Below are 19081 nucleotides of genomic sequence, written 5' to 3'. Positions count from 1 at the left end.
CTCCCCTCGGTTCTCTCTATTCATGTGCGGAATCTCATTGTTGGCGGGGACATCACTCAAGCTGGTGTTTTAAGGCCGGAGAGAGGCTCCCAGTTCATTAGAGCTGTGTTTCGAGGGCCAGGAGTAAGAGAAGGGGGCACTACGTCTTCTGGTGACAGCGGGCTGTGGTGAAAATTCCCAACCAGAAGATCCGCAGAGTTTCGGGGGAAAAGGCCAAAAGGCAGCGGAGAGAGGCCGAGCTGAGACAAACCAGAGGGAGAGGACGTCGGAAGATGGCACCTGCCAGTTTGGTTTTTGCGTGTTTACTGTTCACCGTGAGGATGGTCGCCTCGGAGGTCTATCTGGAGTCTGAGGAGGAGGGTGAGCACCCACACTCACATCACGCACATCTGGATCAAATGTCAAAGGGTCAAAGCCTTTTCCACACAGACACTGCTTTAAAGAATTTTTAATATTCACAATTTTCAATTCAAAGGTTTCCTGCAATAACTTACTGGATTTTCTCTGGCTGCGATAGATTTGAAGTGTTCTTGCAGAAGGAACCAATAGATTTTTTAAGTCCTGTAAAATGATTTGAACCAGTTTAATAACAGTATGATTTGTTACTAAATGTGCAATAAATGTGAAAAACACATTTAGATCATGAACTTAACAATGAGAATATACAAGAAGTCCCTCTACAAGTGCAATAATCAGCAATATGAACTTAAAATAAGGAAAGTATTTATGCACCTTAATACTGATGTGTAAGCATGAGTGCAGCATCTAAATCAGTGGTTAGTTAGTTTAAGCTTTATATTTTGCATGTAAACTTTTAATTTGAAGAGCAGCTTGTCCCTTCTGCAATGCAATCAATAGCGTGGGGTAGAAAGTAAAACATTTCACATGAAATTAAGTTGAGTAGAAGTTTAAATTCACAGAAAATATTGATAATAGTGGTTACGTTTCATTATTATAATATGTGATTTCATTCTGAGGCATCAGTACGTCACAATAAATGTGTGAAACTGTGACATTTATATAAAAATGTTTAGTTTAAAGGAGTTTTTTTTTTAATCTTCTTTCCATTAGAACTCAATGAAACTGTCATTTGCACCAACGACCATATGGAGGTCGTCATCCCGAGCTCCTTTTTCCTCAGCAAAGTGCCTCCAGTTTATGTGAGTTCAACACAAATTTTCCAGTAGAGGAAACCACTCATACTCTAAACGATTCTTATAGATTCTACGCTTCATAACTGAGCCTTTGTCCCTCGTTTTATTTTGTTTTCTCTGTTTAGGTTTCGGATTTGCATTTAAACGATCCAGACTGCCGTGGCGTTGAGGTGGGGGACGACTATGTTTTCAGCATAAAGAAAAATCTCTCAGACTGCGGGACGGTAATGGTACGAACCTCCTTTGGCCCTGACATTTGCTCCAGGCTGTGACTGCTTTGCCAGTCTGTAAAAACTCAAGAGTCTAACTAATCAAACGTCGCACGTGAGCTCAGACATTTAGAACAGCCCTTCACAAAAGAGGAAGACATCAGCTTTGGCTGATATGAAGACAAACTACTCTCGTTATCTCCGTTACTGACGACATAAAATCCCCGTAGTAATAAATTATCTATTTTACGATGCCTGCGGTTGTTGTGGGATTTTTTTTTTAAGCACAAAGAAGAAGTTACTTCTTTTCTTTATTTCCCTCACACTTTTTTTTTTCCTGCAGTGACGTAAACGTGGACCGTGATCCTCTGTGTTGAGAACTATGGAATTGGCTCATAGCAAGTATAATAAGACGGACAGAGAAAGGCACATACTCAGACGGCCAGACAGAGAGGAGCGAGAATAAAAGAAGGGGGGAGTGGTGTTTATGTCAAGAAAGAAGGGCAGCGTTGTTCCTTTCGCCTACAACAGCCTCGGGCCGTATTCAGGATAGCAGAGGGGGCCTGAATAGCCTCACAGTTCTAAATTATCAGGATTTACATGGAAATGATGATTATTTGTTAAGGTTCACTGAAAAGGAAGGCCATAAATCATTTGCCAACAAGCCCCGTGGTTATTTTAATCCGGCCACTCTCATGGATTCAAACCTTTGTGAGGTTCAAATCCCTACCTTAAGTGTCCTTGAATCTATTGCTTGGAATGCGTTTTTTTTTTTTAATTTATAAAGCAAGTAAAAGGTTAACACAGCTCTCCACAGGGAAAATCCACCTCAGCATTATTTTACAAGGTTTTTTAGCGTGAGCCTGCTCTGGATTAGGTGCCTGTTGCTAAAGGAGAAGAATGAAGAATGCCGTAGCCGTCGGCCCCGTTTTCACCTTGAACGTGGAATCTTTTAAACCAGGTTGTCAGAGAAAACGTGGATGAATAGTTGGGTTTTTAAAGGTCAGACATTTTCGCTGTAAGCCTTCGTATCACAAAGGAATAGGTCCCTGTTGTGTGGAGACCTGTCAGCTCTGCTTACAGCTGGCTGGTGTTTACCAAGACGTAGTTAGAGGTGAAAGATGCTCAACGGTTAAGAGTTGATCCCGCTCTGTGACCGCAGAGGCAGCACACCGCCTTTTCACCCACCACTATTTTATGGTTTTATCTACATTATGTGAAGAATATAACACGGTCTCAGTCACATGTTCTGTCTGCCACAGACTGTGGAGGAGGTTTCTTATGTAATAATAATTAAATTGGCTTAGAGTTTTTGACTGGCTGGACTCAACAAAGGACTATTTTAATTAAGCCATATACAATTAGATTACTGCTGTTTGAACTAGAACTGTGGAAAGACAACAATATGTTGTGACCCTGAAAAGATCCAGGTCAGAGGGTCCCTGTGTTTCTGTGCACAGCCTTTTCATAGATATAATTCATTGAAAGGAGCGACCTGATCTCTTCACGCCAGTGTTTTGCAGCGTTTCTCAACTGAAATAGCACCCGGCGACCTTTTACATTTGCCTGTTGTGATCTCTCCTCAGACCTCCGACGACACTCACATCATGTTCATAAACACCATACACAATAACTACTCGGATATTATCACCAGAAACTACATCAACATCACATTCGTGTGCCGCTACCCCATCAACTACATGGTCCGGCAGCCCAATGGTGAAAACATGATACGGGTGGATGTCAAGTAGGTATTCTATGTTTTTATTTTTTTTACTTAAAAACCAACAGTAAAATTATTTGTTAATTAAAAATGCTGTGTTTTAATTCTCATTAACTCTGCAGAACCATCACGCTGAACACGGAGGACGGGAACTTCTCCGTGTCGATGCTGCTGTACAAAGACGAGGCCTTCGAGGACAGATGGACCACTGTGCCGTCGCTGACCCTGGATGATGACATCTTTGTGAAGGTTTTCATGGTAAATCGTGACTTTTTAAAGACTTCCGCTGTAGCTGTGAAAGGTTTATTCTAAGAGAACGAGTAGGTTGAAGCATCTCAGGTATTCTTACTACAGACAGCTATTTTTGGATCAGTTTAGACACACAGCCTTAAGCAATACGTTCTGTGGATAGATGTCCCAAGCTATGCAGGAAATCTAACCCTCCTCCCGTGACCAGATAGTCATTTGAGTGCTGCTCCACTTCTCATCCATGTTGTTATAACCTCCTTGTGCACCTGTTGTTTACTTACTTATGAATCAGCATTTTCGCGGCTCTTCATGAAAACGTGTGTGTGTCTCAGATACCGGCTGACCTGATGCTTCGTATGGAGAGATGCTGGGCGACACCGACCAGTGATCCATACAGCAATATTCAGTACACCTTCATCAGGGACAGGTCTGCGCCATTTAAACACTTTTTTTTTTATTGTGTAATATTAGACAAACTTTTGTCGTTTCCTGTAGATCATCTCGCAGCTGAAAACCTGAGAATGACTAGGCGAAGATTTCCACACTCACGCGAGACACTTAAACCTGCTAATAGCCGCGGCGTTTCACCACATGTGTCCTCTTACAGGAGCGCTGTTGAAATCTGAAATAAGAGAATTTGTTGCTTGGAGAGCTGGCCAGACAACAGCTCAACACCAGAGCCTGGTCATGTGACGCCTGTCTGAGAGGCCACATGCGTTTCAGTTCAACAGCTGTGTCCATGCCCTTGACAACCGAGGCAGTATTTGGTACTGTTAGCAACAGCAGGGCAATGAAATGCACATTGATTTCACAACGGCAGAGAGAATGGCTCAAACAGGCCCGTGCCCCTCCGTGCTGAATCACCTGCGATTGTGTTTTTCTTATCTCCACACACTCCAAACAACAGCCATTGTTTCGGCCTTTAAAGCGAAGTGTTTAATTCTAAAGCGAAGACTCACTATCTAGACTCCTTTGTCTCCCTGCTTAGCTGTCCAGTGTTGACCAGTGAACAGACCCTGAGCGTGCTGAGGAACGGCCAGGGTCCGGAGGCCTTGTTCAGGATACAAATGTTCAAGTTCGTCGGCAGCTCTTACACCAACGTCTTCCTCCACTGCAATGTCCAGATCTGCCACAACGGCCCTGGCCTGTGCCAGCCTGTGAGTTTGAGCTTGTGTTGCACCCATTCCTCACGCTGGTCGTCAGAGGCCAGTTCAGACAAGTAGCCTTCTATATGCGACGCTCACTGTATGACCTCAATATAGAAACTGCTTACTAACCGCGTGAGCTGGCTGTGAAAATGCCCTCGTTACAGATGCACACTGATCGAAGCTTTTACTAATTTCGTGTATTTTACAAACAGAACTGTTCCGGTGAAGATGGGTTAATGAGAGCGCGGAGAGACGTCCCGCTCTCCCATACTGTGTCTTATGGACCAATCAGGCGGCTACTAAACAACAGGGAAAAGCCCACTAAGAGTATGTATTCATGCAATCTGCGAGCTTTGACTTTGAAATCGTCAACTTGGATGCATGTGGTTCCACCCGTGTTTGTTTTCCTCCAGATGCAGGTGGAGTCCCGGCTGTGGAGACCTTTGTCCTCGGAGGTCTGCTGCTCGTCCTGCTGCTGGTTACGGGGGTGTTAGGGAGGCTGTGGCTCCGCTCCAGACGTTTCTACCCGGCGCGAGAGGCGCAGCTCACGCTGTCTAACATTCACCACATCTCAGAGGTGGCCTCATGAACCCGGGGAGCTGACAAAAGGACATAGGGAAAAAAAAATAATAATAATAATAAAAAAAATAATAATAATAAAAAATAAATAAACACATGCAAAGACGTGTGATTTATATTAATAAAAGTTTTGCATATTTTCTCCTTTATAAAATGACTTTCTGGATGTGTAAGAACTTAATAAACATCTATCTGAAGTGTGTCCCTGATTCTTCTCATTATTACCAAAGGACTTTAATTGAGTCCCAATTTGAGCTACTTGTGTTTTATCCCATTTCATTCTGTTGTATTGTACTACTCCACTGCATTTCAGCCAACATATAATTTGTTATTAATATAAGCCTTTATAGGGCACTCATTGAAATACTAAATATAGGTCAAAATAAGAGATTTTCACTTCTGTGGAATCAAGGTTAATTCATTTAACATATAAGGTTCCATGCCCTTAAGTGGTAATCAAATGTAAACATATATTTAGACCATTAGAACATAAATGCTGATGATCACGTTGGACAACATTAGGACACTATTCTTGATACTTAATAAAGCTTATGCTCAGTGTTCATGTAGAGGTGGACCTTGTAGGCCATATTTGACCCTAATTTGACCTGAGTGTTTCCTTGATCTTCTCTCATTGGCTGAATGAAAACCACATGCTTCACCAAGAAGCACAGGGATGTAATTTAAAACGTGTGCACGAAGGGTTAAGTCGTTTATTAAAATATACATTATCCACATATTCATATATTTCCTTCATGCATTTGTGGGTGATTTAAAAATCATTTGACAGGAGCTTGTGCCCTTATTAAATCCCAAAACGCCGTGTAATGAGTGATTAAATGTTGAACCGTCCTCAGGGTTTTCCCCAGTCTGTCTATTTCAGTGCTGTCTCACAGGTCTGCGTCCCATAAACCTAAATATGACTGGTCAGTTTGCGTGATGACGTAGTACGCCGGCGCCTCAAACCAGGATCAACACAAGTCCGAGCGGAGAAGGACTAAACCGGAGAACCAGCCACAGCCAGTTCACATCAGAGGGAGATTTGGCCGCACTGCGGGCTGCTTTGTGAAGTTATTGTTCCGCTTCACCGGTGTTGACGGAGCTCGTATAAGTTTGGAAGGAAACACATAAAACAAAACACGACCGGAGAGCCCCACTTCTCGGGTAAGCTGTTTCTAGAAGCTGCCGAGCTAGCTAACTAAGCATGCTAACGAAGTGTAGCTGCTAACGCTAACTCGCTGGCCATGTTGTTGGTGTTTCCTTTGTTTACCTTAACTTTAAAGTTTTGTAACTTATTAGTTCACGCTCTTTTGGCCACACTGTTATCCTGAAAACTGTGTTCTATAGTTGTTATTGTAGTTATTTGTTATTGGCACGAAGACAACCAATCAGTGAGGTGCGTGAGGACCGGCTGGTGTGTGTGTTGTTTGTGTTTCTGTTAGGACCGGTTCTTGGTGTTTTGTGCTCTGTGTTTTTAGCCGTTTGCTAACCTGCCAGCTATGCTTGCGTAATTTACTTTGGTGCTGCCGGCTAAGGCGACAAAGACTCGAACAACAGCTCTCCTGTGTTGCATTGCTGCTGTCTGGACTTGCAACATTGCTGTGGGTCTTTAAATTATTGTCTGGTGTCCTCGTAGCCAGCGGTCCTTATCCCGCAAATCCCTGCACACAACTAACGCCACCAAATGAGCTTGAGGCTAATGATTCAGAGGTATTTACCTCGTGGCTGTGTTGCGTCCGTTTGACAAACAGCTTGAATAATAGTCTGAAGTTCTTGACTGATGTCTGACTTGTTAGCAGACTCCATGAAAGAAAGAAAGCAAGTCACTTGGCCTTGAGGTGTAGGTTCAGATTTGCTCCCTTGAAACCTAAGAGAGATGTTGTGAAATGTTACTTAACGAGCACACACATTTAGTCAACATGCACAGACAGAGTACATAAGGATACTAAGTTACAGATTGCTTCCAAGGCACAGGATCTCACATATGTTACGCTGCAGGATTGCATGAATGTCTGTGCGATAATGTAACCCCATCTCGCTCCGCTGCAGCTGACTGCTCTACGTGCTTACGTGAAAACAATGTTGTCATGGTATGAGTGTGGCTTCTCACCAAAACAAATGTGTTTTTTTTTGTTTGTTCGCAGGGTTGAAAGCTCCTCCTCCCCTTTCGTCCGCCATAGCCAGCTGGCTAAAGAGCAAAACAATAAAAATGGAGAACCTGCACCCCCACTGCCTTAAATGCATCAACAGGAGATGCATGGTAAGGCCCGAGACGGGGGTTTCTTGCGACCTCATGGGCTGCCCCCTTGTCTGTGGGGCAGTTTTTCACTCGTGCAAACTAGAGGAGCACCGCCTGCTGTGCCCGTATGAACGGCTGCCCTGCCTAAACAGCGGGTTTGGCTGCCCCTTCACTATTGCAAGGATTAAGATGGCGCAACATCTTGAGACGTGCCCTGCAAGTATAGTGTGTTGCACTATGGAGTGGAACCGCTGGCCAGTGAGTTATGCTGATCACAAGTCCTATGAAAACTTGAGTAAAGACTTTGACGAGGTGGAGCAGCTAGACATGGCGTTGGCTCTGCAGGATCAGAGGATGCTGTTGGAGTCCCTGAAGGTCACAACCACTGTGTCGAAGAATGGAGATAAAGAAGGAGACGAAAATGACAAAATGGCCACGGCGTCGAGTTTACCTGAGACACTGTTGGGTAATGGAGCTGTGGAGATGGAGGACGAGCCCTACAACGAGCTGTATAGGACTTCAATGGAGACGAGCAGAAGTTTAGCTGCTGCCTTGGACATCCTCTCCAATGCCAAGGATATTGATGTCATTGTTGGAAACCTAAATGGTGAAAAGACTGATAGGAATGGGGCTCTCCATAATGGAGAGAATGGCGATAGTCATAGTGTCTATGTCGCGGAGGGCGGAAAGAATGTCGACATGAAAGAAAGTGACTCTGATTCAGATTGCGAGCTCGGCGCTGTAGGTGGAGTCGTGTGCACCGTAGGAACAGATAGAGAAGAGGATGGTATTAACTGGGTCGAAGAAAATGATTTTTTTGAGTTGTTTTTTGAAGAGAAGGAAGACGTCATAGAGGAACCTATAAATGATTCCGACCTCTGGCCAGAGATGCCTCAGAATTATTTGCCAGTTGTAGCACTAGAGCCTCCTGTGCCTCAACAAGTGCAACTCGCGCCCCCAATGCCATTCCTGCTGCCTGATCACGTGAGAAATAACTTCTTGCAACACTTACCCACTGAACTCAGGTATAGGTGTTTGGAGCGTAAGCTGCAGAGTGTAGATGCGCTTAGAGGAATAAGTATGTTTACATTTAACGGACGACGGGCCCTGCTCTCTGACCCTTACTTGATTCGAGCCAAGATGGAAGACAAGGCAGTCGACACGTCCGACCTGGAGGTAGCAGACGACCCCATGGGCCTTCATGGTATTGATCTCATAACTGCGGCGCTGCTGTTTTGCCTCGGGGATTCTCCAGGAGGAAGAGGAATCTCGGACAGCAGGTTTGTTGATGGCTACCACATTGACTTTGGTACGCAGACATTCTCCTTCCCTTCAGCCATTCTTGCAACCAACACCATGGTGGGGGATATCGCCTCAGCCTCGGCCTGTGACCACGCCAGCCCACAGCTTTCCAACCCTAGCCCCTTCCACACCCTCAGGTTGGACCTAGTGCTCGAATGCGTGGCGCGATACCAAACCAAACAGCGCTCCATGTTCACGTTCGTGTGCGGCCAACTGTTTCGACGGGACGAGTTCTCGTCTCATTTCAAAAACGTTCACGGAGACATCCACGCTGGACTCAACGGCTGGATGGAGCAGCGCTGCCCATTGGCCTACTACGGCTGCACCTACTCCCAGAGACGATTCTGCCCGTCCGTGCAGGGCTTCCGGATCATCCACGACAGGCACCTCGGCTCTTTCGGGGTGCAGCCCGGTTTGCCGTTGAAGCACGGGGACAGTCTGCCCAGAAAGACCCGCCGCTTCGGCTCTCAGGGCGATCAGTTCAGTAGTCTTCCATTTGAAATTTTGCAACACGTAGCAAGTTTTCTCGACAGCTTTAGCTTGTGCCAGCTGTCCAGAGTGTCCCGCACCATGAGGGAAGTGTGCGCCAGCTTGCTGCAGATGCGCGGCATGGTGGTCCTGCTGTGGGAGAAGAAACGTAACGCGGACGGGTCGCCTTCATGGCAGATCACAGACAAGGTGAGTCCTCCTTGTGCAGTGCATATTTGCGGTCCTCTGTGTTGTATTCATGTAAAGTAATTTATAATTGCTCTGTCTTTACTCAGGTGTGGCGATTCAGCACAGCCTTCGGTACAGTGAATGAGTGGAAGTTTGCAAACATTGCCAGCATGGCCGACCACCTCAAGAGCTGCAAGTTCAACACAATTTCCCGTCGGGAGGAGGCCATCCCTCTGCCGTGCATGTGTTTCACCAGGGAGCTCACGAAGGAAGGGAGGTGTTTACGCTCAGTTCTCAAGCCAGTAGCTTAAGGGATGAGGGTGTCTTTAGGATATTTCTGTGACCATCAGAACTCAAATGCCCTCCAGTGTTTACAGATCTTAAGGCCTCAAAAGTAAAAACTCCTGGTTGAACATTATTAACTGTTGGCTTCCTGGTGGAAAGACTCTTCGGCTCCATAAACAAAACCAGTTAGTCCGGAGGTTTATATTTCAGCATTCACAGATCAGGACTGTAAACAAGCAAACTGAAGCCTTTTATCTTCCACAGTGATGGATTTACTCTCACCAGTGTACTGAATTTGTACCCACGTCTACTCGGACATTGTGTAATATAATGTATTGATGTAGAAGTTTTTTTATTTTTATAACAAAAAGTCAATACTGTGCTACGTTTGTGGTGAGAGCACAGCCTTAACTTAAGATACACTTGATATTCTAGCCGTGAGGTTGTCGCGACATCTCTATGAGGTTTCTCGGGCCGCTTCTAGTTGGAAGAGTTTACTGGTATCTTTTACAGCTCCTTCTTTTTACCCAGAGTGACCATGTGTATTCTTCTTAGAGCTCCTAGATTTCATGGATTTCACATCTGCATTTTTTAACACTGACCAAACACCTGTGCTAGCCGTGTGTGCACAGTGTATGCCATTTTTACAAATCGTGTCACTGTGGGTGTTTATTTCTGCTCGCCAGCACATGTCGACATCATCATGTGTTGCAGCAGCATCAAAGGTGGTCCATATCCTCCTCTTTTCTTCTCTCACGTCTGACTAACAGGCTGGCGTGTTAGTCAAGAGTGAGACATGAAGCAACACTAATCATCAGCCAAATGGCAATACTTTTTTTTTTTTTTTTTTTTAAAGCCGTGGTTGGGTTGTGGTCTCTTTTCTACCAGCTACTTTGACGAAGAAACCAGCAATTTTTTTCTTAGTTGTGTTCTAAAAATAAAACAATCTAAATGTAGCAAGTGAAATAATGAATGTATTCAGTGCTTACATGCGTGACTGTGAGCAGGAAGTTTTGTTTCCTTCTCCTCCGTGTCAGACCTCATGTAACCCTGCAGGCCAGGTTGTTTAGGAAACATAACCGCCACACACTTCCCTCCAGCAATGAGCATCACTAATTATGTTCATTATGTATCACGGTTTCTTGTTTTTTTTTGTGGCACTACATGCCCGCTGTGTTCAGATGGCGTTTGTGTCTCAGGGTTGCAGCGTGAAGCTTTGTCCACAGTAGATCGAATGACATGACAACTTTTCAGCTACTTGATTATCGTGAGGATCTTAGAACAGACTCAGTATTAATATAATGGTGTGTGTGTTGCAGTGCCGGAGTAACATGTTTGTCATCCATCAGTGTTCACGACTAAAATAGGCTGTCGGATAAGCTGCTTTTTAAACGTTCAGAGTGACCGGGCTTCATATTCTTAGTTTGGATTAAGAAACAAAAATATATATATATATATATATATAATACTCAAACTTGCATTTTGTTGTGTTATGTGAGAAAAGGTTTTTAATGAAAATTAGTTTTAAAAATGTGAATTTGAATATTCCTTTTTGAAAAATAGTGTGTTTTTGTTGTTTTTTTTAATGTTTTTTTTTTTTCCGAGTTGGTCGTAAATCCCCAGCTCTGTCAAACTAAGCTGTCTTTTTACTCTAATGCATCCCATCCTGTATTTGGTCTGTTTGTTATTTTTGTACTGGTACTTTAATTTTTAAAAGGTAAAAAAAAAAATCTGCCTGTTAGGTCTGGATGTGACTGATTGTTTTGCACACAAAGGCATGTACTGTAAAGTTGAAATCCTAAAGCTGAGGGTTGGTCTTTTACTCTAGTGCATGTGAGTTTGATGTCTTTGGAAGCTGTATCTTTCTCTCCAGTTGCAGACGGTTTATTACTCAGGCAGTGTGCACTGATTTTACTTCATTTTCATAAAACGTGTTATTTTTATTTTATTTTTTTTATTAGACATGCTCAGTCTTCCTGTGTAAACCCGTAGGGGACTGGGCATTAAATCACTCAGTTATGGTTCATACAATCGGTTTCATGTGCAGATCACCTGTTTTGTTTTTAGCACCTGGAATGTATCAGTATTTGACGTTTTATTTTCACTCCTACTGAAGTGCGTGGATTTTTGTTTGTTTTTTTTTTTTCACCACAGTATGCCAGCTTCATTTGTTTGACTTTTGAAGCGTTTTAATAAAGACACTCTCAGTTTTTAAATGTTTTTGACTTTTATTGCAGCAGATCCTAAACATTTTTGATGCGACTGCTTCACAGTGCTCTGATTACACATCGCTTACAGGTTTACAGCGTTAGCATGGAGATTTCTGATTGACATAAAAATACAGTTGGATGCACATCCTGTCAAGTATTTAGGCCACATAATGAAAGCAATCTTGTCATTTTGTATTAAACCTCATTACTTATATGGGCTAAAATGGCAACATCTCAATCTCACGTTTGCCCAATATATTCATTCATTCATCCATCCATTTAGGTAACACATGCACACCTTCAGCCAATGTGGAATCACCAATTAGCCTAACAAGCAAGCAGGGTATGCATAGAGAACCCAGGCAGGCATAGGAAGAGGGACACAAAGGATTCAAACCCAGAAACTTCTTGTTGTGAGGAATCTGCACGAACCACTGAGCGTCATAGTCTTTTTTTTTTTTTTTTTTTTAATTATGGATAGTCAAATAAATTAAAATGACTTAACTTTGTAAATATGATAGAAAAGTTCAAAACACTTTATCTGAATCTGAACATAAAAGTAAAGTTTTCTTTTTTGAAATTCACACTTCCTACCACTAGATGTCAGCAAATCGACATAATTTGGGAAGAAAGTCCAGGAAGGGCACGGGTCACACAGCATCACTTCCATTTTGATGAATCGGTCTATTTTGATGTGGTAAAAAATATTATTACTGTTGTTTTTTATACAATACGAATTACACCCATATCCGTGAGTGTTGTAAACTGAACCTTATCATATTATTTCCTGTTACAGTTCCCTCTTGTTTTTATCATCTAAACAAACAGTTTACATCAGCAAATCCTTTACCGCACTTTTATTTTAGTTATAATTAGTGTCGGTCTTTAACTACTTCCTTATTATTAAAACTTGATATTAAATTTTAGATATTTGTCGCGGACCATATTGTGCTTTTAAATCGCGATTTAACCCCGAGGTGTGGTGCCTATATTTATTCTTCAGGGGGGAAAGTCCGTATAGGAAAAAGGAAAGAACACTTCAAAGCGCAGTTACAGTTTAACAGCTGAGTCAAGGTGTTCCCCTGTCGGTTTCTGTGCCTTTGTTCTTTGTTTGCGGTGTGTGTAAGAATACTCGTTAAAAACACGATGCTATAATTAGCAATCAGACACGATTAGCAAGTAAATGATGCGGTGTGTAATTTAGAGGTGAGTCAACGTGCATTATCTGCGAATTTGGTGAAGTCTTCATGTCGTGTGCATACCACCATCTCTCATCAGGTATTCCTGGTTAAAATGTACCTACCAGGAGTGGGGTTCGAACCCACGAGGACTATTGTCCATTGGATCTTAAGTCCAACGCCTTAACCACTCGGCCATCCTGGTGCTTACGTAAGCCATCAACAGTCCACCTGAGCTCGTGCCTACATTTCATAACACCCGCCATGTTTCCAGTAAGTGCCCCCCCAGCAAACCACAGAGCGCTGCCGAGGAAGTGGAGTCACTGCAAACCCGTTTCAACAGCAAGCGGACGCAGTTAATTCTGAAAACACCCACTACCTGTGTGTCTCTCATTGACAGCCTGATGCCTCACTTTGCCAGCTGGTAACTGGGATTCCCCCGGAGTAGGCGATGAGGGAAGTGAAGACCTTTATGATTTTACTACCATCCTACGCACGCACGCAAAGTCCTCCGACCCGATTCCTATTTTCTCTCTCTCTCTCTGTGTTTTTGTTGTCACCATACTGCGGACACCAGCGCACACACTGAGCCAGGTATGAGAAACCCTGTTCATGTGAATGGGCTCTGGTCACACGCCACAGTTTAAGATGATGCCATTTCCCCTCAGAGTTTGCTTTCATGTGAAGGAACAAGCTCCGAAAGTCCTGACATATATGGTGGTAACTAAACCCGGGGGTGGCTAACATTTAGTTGCACAATTCACACAAATCTATCTTGCCTTCCCCTCCTAACCACAATCAGAGGCTGTGTTTCTAAACACTCGTTAAGCAATGGCTGCAGTAGCAACCAGGCTTACGTTAAGTTCCAGTTTCAAGCCAGTCACTCTGAGGCAGATAATTAGACATAAAACATACTTTACTGACTTAAATATCACATGAAACATTACAAAACTTACAAAGCTAAGAGTCACGTATTAAATAATAGCTTAAAGGTCTTTACAGCAATCGTGCAGAAACTGTTCTCGGTGGCACTCAGGAAATGCAACAACCATATCACACTGTATTCATTTGCATATGGAAGTTTTGTTCAAAATGACTGTGGGCCCTTGTCCTTAGGCCAAGGCCTGAGCCGAACGCATGCATAAATCAAAGATACACTGCGTGCATCTTTGAAGCCACACTGGTGGGAGTCTCATTTACAGCAAGGGAAGCAACAGCAGAAGAGTTTCTTGCACGGATTGTCTTTCTTGTATTTCACAGCCTTCCTTATCTGACCTGTAGCCTTGGCGACATAGTCCTGAGTTCCAGCGACGTTGGCTTCAATGTTGTCCAGCATGCAGCCCTGCTCCTCCACCAGCAGGGCCAGCTGGAAGAAAAGCTCCTGAATGTCCCTGATGCGGCCCTCCAGCTCCAGCAGCTCCTTGTGCCTGTTCTCGATCTCGTTCAGAGCGGACCTGGCAGTCCTGCCCTCCAGCAGGAGGTTGTCCGAGAAGACGTTCCACTTTCCCGTCTCGACCATCTCGTCTATCTGATCCCTGCTCACCTCCATCCCCATGATCTCGGCTTGCCTCTGGATGCGGGTCTTGCAGTTCTCCCTCTGCGCCATCTCGGCCTCGTTGTACTCAGACATGGCGTCGTGGAAGGCGTTGGTCAGAGACACGTACTGTGAGCGCACCATGCGAACCACGGCCGACGTAGGCCCGTGTTCATCTTCCAGCTTCTTGCTCTCCTGCGCCATCTTCTGCAGCCGGGCATAAATGGCCTCCCCTCTGGCCTTGATGTCCCGCCCCAGAGCGTTGGAGTCCCGCTTGATGCTGCTGATCCTCCTGACGGACGTGAGGAACCTGGTGTTCTGCTTCCCCAGGCGCTTCACGTCCATTTTGAGCAACTGTATCTCCTTCCTCATGGCTTGGGCGTCCTTGTAGATGCCATCCATCGCGTCCTCGCCCTCAAACACGATGGCGTGCTGCTCCAGAGGCTGCAGTTCCTCGGCGACATGGTTGTCCCCAGGACTGAGCTCCTCAGCTGCAGGCTTGACGGCGAAGCCCTGCAGGTCAGTCAGTCGGTCCCTCATCTCACCTGTAAGAGGAGCAAGAACTCTTAACTGACCTTTTTAAAGGAATAGTCTGGCATTTAGAGGAACTTTTACAGATCAAGACAGATTTATGTAGCAGGATCTATTCTTTTCCCCTCAGGTAACCTTAGATTTGAGCCTTAGGTTGGCAGCCACTCGACTAAACAATAGGATTATTTTAAAGTTGTTACTTCAATATTGACAAGGTGCTGGCCCTTAGGCGCAGCACTGTAGATGAAAGAGCAGTTTCAACACATCACACACACAAATTGTTCCCTTTTCACTTGTATTTTCAATGGTTTATCACTTGCCATTTTAAACTTAGTGTCCTATCCTGTTGGGAAGGGAAGGATGCTTCAGTTGGATTCGTTTTTTATGACTTTAAAAAATAAATAAATAAATAAATAAAAAATTAAAAAAAGATACATAAACTACACGTCAACTCTCTCAGCCTCCAACCCGCTTTTAGAAGACCGTTTCATTATATTTTTAGCTATAGCCGCTGAAGACACATCAGTGAATCTAAAGGAAACGGATAAGTTACTTCCTCAGCTATCTCACCCGCAGATAGAAATGGATTACAACTCGTCGATCTACGATTATTCGGCTTCTTTATCACTGAGAGACGCTGTTACACAAATTCATTGGATTTTTATAAGTTCAACTGAACTTTTAAAAAATCAACCGAAACAACCACGGCACAGAACATCAAAGCATCTTTGGCCACGGGAGGAGAAGACCGAGAGGAAGCAGAATAACTTGACAACAATAACACGATGTGTCAGAAGTCGACGTGTGCGGATCGTTAAATCACTCAATCGATTATTTGAGCCGTTAAATCACAAAAACAAACAAACGGAAAAAAAAAAAAACGAGACAGCACGGAGCGCACACATACCTTGTCGTGTTATCCTCCAGCGGTGCTACACTTTCAAACTCTTCAAGAAAGAAGAAGGGGCGAACGCGAACAAACTCATTTCCTCTTTTTCTCTCGATTATAAATGTAAATTTCGACATGTGCCAGAAGCAGCTCACTGTTCCGAGGAGGTTTCGCAGGCGCCCAGTGCACCACACTGACACCCTGATGCAGCTTGCAGCACATTAACGCGGAAGATCACGCCTTCACACCGCACATGTCACGGTTTTCATCAGGAAGGAGATCCATCGGTCTCTTTTCTTAGCGTGAGAGCGCATTTGCGCGTTTGGCATTTACGCACAAAGTCTTTTGTTTTTAAATACTTACATCCAGTTTATTTAGAAGATGAAACACGGAAGACATAAAAACTTCATTACAACACAAGTTAAATGTTCAACATTCAAAACATCAGTGTCCTAGCACAACAGTGAAAGTAACACTTCAATATCATAAAGCAAGTAAAAGCATTAAGACTCAATTGTGTCATTTAAGTATGTGGGTGTGGAAAATAGCCACAGGGAGTATTACAAATATATACTACTAATGATAATATATTTTTCATATAAATATGAAGTAGCAGAAAAATGCAAAGTCATGTTAGTAGAGTCCAAACTTTAAATGTGCATGAGTGCAAGTCATCCATGTTGACTTAAAGATTCAAGATGTATTCTTAAGTTCAAGAATAAAAGAAAACTTTTATTTTACTTGTATTCTCTTTATGAAGGAGAAAACTGTGTAACGTCATCCATCACCACCCAATCTTTCAATACACCATCCTCTCTGCTCATTACCTGCACACCTGTGGGTTCAGTGAAGTTGTTAGTGTGTGACTAGATTTTACAGCCATTCAAACGTGATCAGTCCTACGTGTTGTAGCACGGAAAACAGCCACAGAACAGCTTCTTTATGGGGTTGTTCTTGTCAGATGCCTTGGCCCTCTCCAGCTTTCTGACGGCGTCCTGAACGATCACTTCGGTGTTTTGGACGTTCTTCTGGATGTTTTCCACTGCCACCCCCTGCTCCTCTACGAGCAGGGCCACGTCCAGGAACAGTTCCTGGATTCCCTCAATCCTCTTCTCCAGCTCCAGCAGCTCCTGCTGCCGGCTCTCGATCTGCATCAGCGCAGAGCGGGTGGTTTTCCCCTGCATCTGGTCGCTGAACACGCACACGTCCTGGCCGGACACCATCTCGTCCAGCTCCTCCTCGCTGACCTCCCTGCCCACCACCTCCATCTGCCTCTGGATCTGCCGTTTGCAGGCGTCCTTGTGGCTCATCTCCACGTCGTTGTAGCCGGTCATCACATCCTGGAGGGCGGTGCTGAGACAGCAGTACTGCGTCCGAGCGATGCGAGCCGTGGGGTCGGAGATGCCGCGCTGGGCCTCCAGCTCCGCCCGGAGGTCGTTGAGCTTGTGAAGACGATGCAACACGGCCTCTCCCCTGCGTTTAATGTCCGCACCGATCGCGTTGGAGTCCCTCTTTGTCGCGACGGGCCACGTGGGTATGTTCAGGGCCTGGTAGTTGACGTCCCTCAGCTCACTGATGTCGCTCTGGATCTGCTGGATTTCCACGTGGATCTGCTGGGCCTCCTTCAGGATGACATCCAGGTCTGGATCAGACTCCGCGGCGGCGGCTGCGGCTTCATGCTCCAGCGAACTGTCCAGACTGTGAGGCAGGTTGTCCAGCTGCACTGAGCTGAAACCCTCAGAGTCAACCTGTTGATCTGTTGAAGTCACCTGCTGCAGGTGCCCCATTCTGTCCCTCATGTCTGCATGGAGAGAGAAGAGGGAAAAGTCATTCACGTGGGAGCGAGAACATGTCCATCATGTTTGTGATTCTGCAGACGTGACGGGAGAAATTTAATTTAGTTTAAGAATTATTCATCATGACCCCTTTAAACCCTTAAGGCCTATGAAATATCCACCTGAAAGATGGAAAAAGATCCATAAATTCAACTGTAAGGGTAAAAGGAACAACCCTTGATGCACAATAAGTCTCTCTGTTACCATCACCGGGCCAAAGAGGGATTTAAAAAACTCCACCTTTACTTCCAACTCGGCAAATATGTGAACAAACATTGACTCAATGACACTGATGTTACTAGACCTGTTGTTAAAAAAATGGCCCGCTACACCCCGTTTTAATCATCATATTTCAAGACAGGAAGTTCAGCCACTCCTCGAGAGTTTTCAAGTGGCCTAAGAAGATTAGTTGAGTTTGGAAACTTCTCTTCTTAGAAGGAGTTACGTGACACACCCCTCACTGCTGAGCTGAGCCGACACACGTCGATGCAGATGGGCTGAAAAGATAAACTCCTCGAGCCCACTCACTGACGCGGCTATAAAAATCTGATCAAATCAAAGAGCCCGCTGAGAGGTTTGAGCGCACAGTTAACCTTTTTCTTTCAGCAGAAGGAAAACAAGCCAACAAAAGACGCATTAGCCGCAACAAACAAGCCTCTACTTGTTCACGAGTGACTAAAGAAAGACATCAGAACAGGCCTGGGCTCAGTCAAGCGCATAATCATACATTAAAAAAAAAAAAAAACAAGAAAATGCAAAGTGTTCGTAATCAGTATGTGTAGCAGGTGCGAGCGTTTTCTTACTTTCCAGTATCGAGTAATCTTAGATGTATGCTCGTGATCCACTCTGACATTTAATCTCTTTGCCAGACTTACCCGACGAGTTCCCGAGCAGAAAAGGACGGCGTAAAAGTAAAGAAGGTGGTCATTTAGTTGCTTAAGAGTCTTTTCAGTATAGCTCAATAAAAACAGCTGAGAGGACACAGAATCTGTATTCATGCTTGAACCGGTGTCACAAGAAAGTCTGACAACAGATAACAATAATCCAGATATTTATTATTATTATTATTATTATTATTATGTAAGATGAGTGTCAGAACGGACTGAGTTTGAGGTTTCAGTGCCAGTGCCTGTCGTGTCTTTAAAGTTCAGGGACAGGCTTCTTTTGAATCCAAACAGTCGATCCCAGAAACGTGTTCAAACCTGTTCCAACAGGTAAACCCATAAAATTAGATTTAAAGTTGCGTCTTGCCTGCGTCGCGTAGACGGCCTGTTGTCTTCTCTACGTCTTCTCTGAGCAGGTGTTCAGTCCAAGAGCAGCTGACTGACTGAAGGACTTTTTAAAAATGTTATCCATCAT

At 44.3% G+C, this 19081-nt stretch overlaps 4 protein-coding genes and 1 non-coding gene across 5 annotated transcripts; 2 read left to right on the top strand and 3 right to left on the bottom strand.

The window, feature by feature from the left end:
* The first annotated feature begins 29 nt into the window (after positions 1-29).
* si:dkeyp-110a12.4 (pancreatic secretory granule membrane major glycoprotein GP2) lies at positions 30-5259 on the top strand. Its single transcript, XM_047611445.1, has 9 exons — positions 30-360; positions 1072-1160; positions 1280-1384; positions 2950-3110; positions 3209-3344; positions 3668-3762; positions 4324-4492; positions 4696-4810; positions 4897-5259. The coding sequence occupies exons 1-9, from the start codon at positions 273-275 to the stop codon at positions 5070-5072; spliced, it is 1134 nt and encodes a 377-aa protein (XP_047467401.1). The 5' UTR covers positions 30-272; the 3' UTR covers positions 5073-5259.
* A 763-nt stretch (positions 5260-6022) lies between these two features.
* On the top strand, positions 6023-11761 carry fbxo30a (F-box protein 30a). Its single transcript, XM_047611622.1, has 3 exons — positions 6023-6226; positions 7207-9281; positions 9368-11761. Exons 2-3 carry the CDS (start codon positions 7272-7274, stop codon positions 9569-9571), a joined length of 2214 nt encoding a protein of 737 aa, XP_047467578.1. The 5' UTR covers positions 6023-6226; positions 7207-7271; the 3' UTR covers positions 9572-11761.
* Positions 11762-13055: 1294 nt separating this feature from the next.
* On the bottom strand, positions 13056-13138 carry trnal-uaa. The gene has a single exon. It is a non-coding gene; the product is annotated as a tRNA-Leu (tRNA).
* Positions 13139-13831: 693 nt separating this feature from the next.
* stx11a (syntaxin 11a) lies at positions 13832-16082 on the bottom strand. Its single transcript, XM_047611624.1, has 2 exons — positions 15906-16082; positions 13832-15012 (listed from the first exon to the last, which is right to left on the bottom strand). The coding sequence occupies exon 2, from the start codon at positions 15005-15007 to the stop codon at positions 14126-14128; it is 882 nt and encodes a 293-aa protein (XP_047467580.1). The 5' UTR covers positions 15008-15012; positions 15906-16082; the 3' UTR covers positions 13832-14125.
* Positions 16083-16235: 153 nt separating this feature from the next.
* On the bottom strand, positions 16236-19081 carry LOC125024004 (syntaxin-11-like). Its single transcript, XM_047611623.1, has 2 exons — positions 18974-19081; positions 16236-17688 (listed from the first exon to the last, which is right to left on the bottom strand). The coding sequence occupies exon 2, from the start codon at positions 17684-17686 to the stop codon at positions 16787-16789; it is 900 nt and encodes a 299-aa protein (XP_047467579.1). The 5' UTR covers positions 17687-17688; positions 18974-19081; the 3' UTR covers positions 16236-16786.

The sequence above is a fragment of the Mugil cephalus genome, chromosome 17, assembly GCF_022458985.1.
Source record: "Mugil cephalus isolate CIBA_MC_2020 chromosome 17, CIBA_Mcephalus_1.1, whole genome shotgun sequence".
NCBI lineage: Eukaryota > Metazoa > Chordata > Actinopteri > Mugiliformes > Mugilidae > Mugil > Mugil cephalus.
The sequence above is the reverse complement of the archived record's forward strand: the minus strand, read 5'-3'. Positions and strand labels throughout refer to the sequence as shown.

Bases quoted from the DNA above. Each gene is read 5' to 3' on its own strand.
- stx11a (XM_047611624.1), bottom strand. From the start codon at position 15,007: ATGAGGGACCGACTGACTGACCTGCAGGGCTTCGCCGTCAAGCCTGCA.
- LOC125024004 (XM_047611623.1), bottom strand. From the start codon at position 17,686: ATGAGGGACAGAATGGGGCACCTGCAGCAGGTGACTTCAACAGATCAA.
- si:dkeyp-110a12.4 (XM_047611445.1), top strand. From the start codon at position 273: ATGGCACCTGCCAGTTTGGTTTTTGCGTGTTTACTGTTCACCGTGAGG. The intron at 1,385-2,949 runs GTACGAACCTCC...ATCTCTCCTCAG, and splicing joins CAGACTGCGGGACGGTAATG to ACCTCCGACGACACTCACAT. The intron at 3,763-4,323 runs GTCTGCGCCATT...CTCCCTGCTTAG, and splicing joins TACACCTTCATCAGGGACAG to CTGTCCAGTGTTGACCAGTG.
- fbxo30a (XM_047611622.1), top strand. From the start codon at position 7,272: ATGGAGAACCTGCACCCCCACTGCCTTAAATGCATCAACAGGAGATGC. The intron at 9,282-9,367 runs GTGAGTCCTCCT...GTCTTTACTCAG, and splicing joins CATGGCAGATCACAGACAAG to GTGTGGCGATTCAGCACAGC.